Genomic DNA, 6,000 nt, shown 5'->3' on the forward strand with positions numbered 1-6,000 from the left:
TATAGGTCCCCAATGAAGCCCCATTAGAAAGAAAAAATGTGAATGGCACGGCATGCACCTATGTGGTGGTCCTTTGTATAGGAAAAACCTAAGGCCACAGCCCCACTATCAGTATTCGGTCAGTATTTTTTCTCAGGAGTGGGAGCCAAAACCAGGTGAGGAACAATCAGAGAAAAGGTATAATAGAAACAAGTCACCAATTCTGCATTTATCACCCACTCCTGGTTTTGGCTCCCACTCCTGAGAAAAAATACTGACCGAATACTGACCAAATACTGATAGTGGGGCCGTGGCCTTAGACTCTGCTCAGAGTCTGATCAGAGTTTGATCAAATTGTTGTCCGAGTGTCATCGGCTTTTCTCATACGTGGAGATATGGAAAAAGAAAAATGTTCCACCTTCTCCATTCTGAGAGTCCGTGAAAATAAGACTGCACTCAGATGATCATCTGAGTGTGATCCGATTTTTTTACGGGCCCACTTGACTTGCGTTGCTGATTTTGAACCGACCCTTGGATCAAAATCGGACATGTCTCCGGTATTTTCGGCGGATCACTCGGTTCTAGGACACGTGAATGGCCCCATATAATATCACAGGTATGAGTGCTATCTGAGAAAATCACAGACAGCACTTGGACGCAAAGATCGGATGTCTTAATGAGGTGTAACAGATAGAACTTGTCTATAGAATAGTCTATGGGGCTGTTCACATGTCTGTGTTTTTTTGCAGATGGAGTGTGCCCAAAAAATAGAGACATGTCCGCTTCTCATCAGTCACAGATCAGACTTGTCCATATAAATCAATGGGCCTGTGAAAAAGGGACAGCACACTGATACCATCCATGTACAGTTTAAAGCCTCATTCAGACGTCTGTTTTTCACATACGTGTTCTAGCCGTGGTTTTCACAGATACAGCACGTACCCATTATAGTTTATGGGGCTGTTCACATATTTTTTTTGCAAATCGTGTGTCCGTGTATAAAAAAAAAAAAAGTATCTATACAAGTCCAAAAAAATCACGGACAGAAGACGGATAGCATCAGAGTAGTCGGTGTGCTGTCTGAGATTAACATGGTCATTTATTTATTTATTTTTCCATCAACAAAAATCAGTGATGGTAAAAACTGACCAAACACTGATGACACACGGACCATTTTTTGCATGCGAGAAAAAACAGTGCGGCACTTGTATTAAAACTGGACATCAAAGCAAAAAATACCTGAATATTGGATCCAGCACACTGATGAAGAACAGTCGATGTTCACAAACATAGGATAAGGTCACACCACCGTTTTTCTCTCTTCCGAGAGAATCAGGTCTATTGACCTAAATCACACTCTCATCACAGTTTGATCACAGTGTGATCTCGGATGTGGATAAGAAAAATTCTCTGTCTTCTCCATTCCGTAAATCCATGAAAATTGGACTGCACTCTGATGTCATCCGAGTGCGCGCCGATTATTTTCCAAGGACCCATAGACATGAATGGCCAAGTGCGATCCCATCATCGGACACAACTCATGCATGTCATGTTTTTTTAACTCTCTCCAAGGAAAAAATTGGACACATGAATAACCCCATAGAATAACATGGGGTCCAAACCACAAATAGTACTTGTCTGATTTTTACAGACGTGTGCACGAACCCAAAATGTGAATGACCATTAGCTGACAATTATTCCTGTATAACTAAAAATTCATAGCAATAGAAAAACCTCCCAATACATACAGAGACCGGCATTGTCAATGGCACTATTTAATACAACTGCATATATTCAAATAAAGCATATATATTGTGTATAGTTTTATTTCATGGCAAATGTACACAACCATATAGTCGGACACGTTTGATAGGGACATTTAAAAGTGACCTAAAACTAGTCTACCATTCAGTATTACCAAAACGCCCAACACAACTCCCAGCATCCGTCCTGCGCAGATCATGGGAGTCCACCAGCTACATTACTAGATCCGGGTAATATATAAGATAAGAGAGTGATCATATATAATGAATAGATAAGATAAGTCAATAATATATAATTATATATTATTCAATAATATAATGAATATATAAGATAAGAGAGTGATCATATATAATGAATATATAAAATAAGTGAATAATATATAATATAATTATATATTATTCAGTAATATAGTGAATATATAAGATAAGAGAGTTATCATATATAATGAATATATAAAATAAGTGAATAATATATAATATAATTATATATTCAATAATATAGTGATTATATGATAAGAGAGTGATTATATATAATGTATAAGATAAGTGAATAATATATAAAATAATTATATATTATTCAATAATATAGTGAATATATAAGAGAATGATCATATACAATGAATATATAAAGATAAGTGAATAATATATAATATAATTATATATTATTCAATAATATAGTGAATATACAAGATAAGAGAGTGATCATATACAATGAATAAATAAATAATATATAATTATGTATTATTTATTCAGTAATATAGTGAATAAATAAGATAAGAGAGTGATTATAATAACATATAGGATGATTTATAATTATTAGAGGATCTGTCCTATAGATCACCCTATATATATCTCTCGGCTTCCTACATCCAGCATTATTACACCGCTGACTCCCAGTACAATCGTTTCTGAACTGGAGGAGGATTGTGATAATTTGGGGTCTTACAGGTGAATGTGACGCCAGGTTGGTGACGGGCAGATAGTACATGGACCCCCCTATGGTGTCTGTATACGGCTGTGCCCAGGGGGTAGACGTGTCTGTATCCATCATGTATCAGCTGCCATTTTGTGCCATTCTGCGCCCGGGTATGTACTACAAGCCCTGACCACTGATTGGGGAGAAGGATGGGGATTGTTATTAGTGTGGGAACTAGATGATGATCTGTAATAAAGAAAACATACATTGTATATAAATGTAAAGAATGGAGTCATATAGAAATGTGATCCTGATACAATAATCTCTGTACAGAGCGGAGATCAGTGGAGGTCTAATCACAGGACAAAGACACCTGAGACCCCCTAACTAAGAAGAAAGGGACCCTCGTCTGATCAGCTGCCATGTTCTCTGATCACAATGGCAGCCATGTACACTGCCATAGACATGTATGGGATGTGACACCTGTACATGTGGCAGCACTGACACCTGATCTCCAGCTGCTGCCATCTGCACAGTCCAAGCACAGAGCAGACGTCCTACTCATAGTAAGTTCCCAGTGCCCCCAGGCTACTTACAAGGAGTCCAGCAGAAGTTTGGCCGCGTCCTCGGTGCTGAGACTCTGCTGTCGGGTGAAGCTGACCCAGCGATCCTTCTGCGCCCCCAGGTCCTGCAGTGAGAAGCCATGGCCGCCCTCCTTGCTGTCCTCCACCACCTGCTTCTTGATGGCAGCCTTCTTGGCTTTGCCCTTCTTGGTGCCCAGCGGCTGCACTGCGGCTTTAGGCGCCTCCAGGAAAGCTCCAGCGGCCGCCGCAGTCCTGGTGTGTCGCTCTGGGGTACTTGCCACACGTTTAGGTGACGATTTTTTTGCCTTCACCATCTTAGTTGTCCCTGTTGTCGTAGCTCCCGCAGGGAATAAGCGGCTGTCGGCGGTAAGTCCTCGTTCAGGACGGAGATAAGCGGCTGTCGGCGGTAAGTCCTCGTTGAGGACGGAGATAAGCGGCTGTCGGCGGTAAGTCCTCGCTCCGGACTGTGCCGCTGTTTTCGCTTTGTTTGGCAGATTCGAGTCCCTTATTTTTTTTAAATCGCTCGCTTCGCTTAACATCCAGCAGGGGGCAGTAGAGAGCGCAGTATGGCGGCTCTGCCCTACCATGTTGTGCAGAAGGCAAAGCCGCAGGGGCACTGGCAGTAGCGCATGTGCCACAAATGCCAAAGATCAGCCCCTGGCACCCGTATGATGTGCTCCTTCAGATATCGCAACTTTTCTCACCCCTATACACACTGCAACGTTTATCCACCAATACTGAGGTAACAGCTCGTTAAAGAGCAAAAATACTATGATCCTGACCCATTAGTGTGAATGGGGTTTATGTGGGCTCATCTTTGCCTTCGAGTTTCCCTCCTCACCTTCCACAATTATAAACTTTTAGACTTGTATTAGGGCTTCACATTTGCTGTAGTTTTTTTCCTTTAATATTTTAGGGTCCAAAAGAATTTCTGATCTCGTTATTCAATTTTTATTTTTTTGGGTGGAGGGGAGGGTTGAAGAGATGGTAAAAAAAAAAAAATCATTTTTTTTATTCAGCTATTACCATATGGGATAAATATATTAGCTTAGACGGCTACAGACCCGGTGATAGCAAATATGTCATTTTTTATTATTTATATTTTATTTACGTTATGGGAAAATCGGTGATAAAAACTGATATATTTTTTTGTTTAAAAAAAAATATTTTTATTTTTTTACTTTTTTATTTATCATCCCCTGGGACACTTGAATCCGCTATTAGGCTATGTGCGCACCATCAGGATTTGAAGCAGAAATTTCCTGAGCGTTTCTGCATCCCATTGGCAGGAAAAACGCTTCAAAAACTACACGCAGTTTTGACACGTTTTTTGATGCGTTTTTTTAAGAGTTTTTGAACATCAATGAATGCTTTTTGGAGCTAAATAAAGTTATTTGGTGGAACATTGCTTAAATCCTTGGATTACCATCAGAACTCGGGTGAGTATATTGGTTAATTTAAATGATTAAAGAATGTGTCTGTTGTATTTCAAATAAAGTGTTTGCTCAGTGTCTGTGTGTTTATTTAACTCTTTAATTAGGTTTGGTGATGAAAGGGTCTGATTGACACCTTGTCATCACCAAACAAAAGAGCTGGGTGTCAGCTAGTCCCATTCACTCAATCTTCATTAGCATTTCTATTCATGTAATTTATGCGGCAGCTGTGAGCTGCTATTTTTAGCCTGGGAAGGTGCCATTTGCAAACATGGTCCCTGGCCATTATTAACATCTCACAGCTGGTTCGTTAGCCATTATGTCCCTCGATCAGCACTCAGCAGCGCTTTCGACGCAGCTCATTTTTGTTGTGTCCAAAACGCGGTGTTCTAATGCCACACTTTTGTTGTCGGTACATGTGAATCCACGGCATATAATGACACTTCAATCGGTCAAAATCTGCAGCGGAGACTAACATGTCCGCTACAGAAATTGTCATGCTGCAGGTGAGTTTGGGTATGTGGCCATGATCAGGAGCCGCTGCAGGTTTAACGCTGCGTGTATATACAGCATCAAACCCACAGCGTCCAGATGTTACAGCATAGTGGATGGGATCTCTAGAAATCCCATGTCCACTATGCGTGCATCTGAGGTTGTGGATCACCCTTGGACACTGACATGTGGCGCATCTTTCAGGACCACAGCATGTCAAATTCTCTTGCGGAGGTGATAGTCTCCGCAACAGAAATTTGACCACTGGAATGTATTGAATGTGGTAAATACGTATGGTTCAGTGAACACATGCGGATTTACCTGCGCTCAATAGAATGCAACGTTTTGGACACAGCAAAAATATGCGTCCAAAGCTCTGCTACATCCGAATCGTGGGCACAGAGCTTAAGATTCAAGAAAAAAATGGCATGGGCTCCCGCGTCATTTTTATAACCAGCAGAGGGAAAGCCAACCGCTGGGAGCTGATATTAGTAGCCGGGGAAGGGGTCATTAGCCAAAAATGTTCCCTGGCTATTAATATCAGTCCACAGCTGCTTGTTTAGCCCTTAATGGCTAGATTATAGGGGGACCCCAGAAAAAAAATTGACATGGGGTCCCCCTATAAAATATAACCAGAAAAGGCTAAACTAGACAGCTGTGGGCTGATATTAATAGCCAGGGAAGGGGCCATGGATACTAGCCTCCTACGTGGCTATTAATATCACCCCTCAGCAGTCCCAGAAATGGCGCCTGCATAAGATGTGCCAAATCTGGCGCTTAGCCTCCGCTCTTCCCACTGCCTTGTAGTGGTGGCAAATGGGGTTGGGGTTCAT

General features: G+C 41.3%; 1 protein-coding gene across 1 annotated transcript in view; it reads right to left on the bottom strand.

Moving 5' to 3' along the window:
- The window catches only part of CENPV (centromere protein V), a 91,005-nt gene extending 87,191 nt beyond the window's left edge, over positions 1-3,814 (bottom strand). Inside the window, exon 1 of the mRNA XM_073670786.1 lies at positions 3,255-3,814. Coding sequence (XP_073526887.1) covers positions 3,255-3,781 — 527 coding nt within the window. The 5' untranslated portion in view covers positions 3,782-3,814. The remainder of the gene's footprint in view (positions 1-3,254) is intronic.
- Between the last annotated feature and the right edge of the window lie 2,186 nt (positions 3,815-6,000).

The sequence above is a fragment of the Phyllobates terribilis genome, unplaced genomic scaffold, assembly GCF_046119375.1.
Source record: "Phyllobates terribilis strain yellow unplaced genomic scaffold, ASM4611937v1 Scaffold_2__4_contigs__length_985480577, whole genome shotgun sequence".
NCBI lineage: Eukaryota > Metazoa > Chordata > Amphibia > Anura > Dendrobatidae > Phyllobates > Phyllobates terribilis.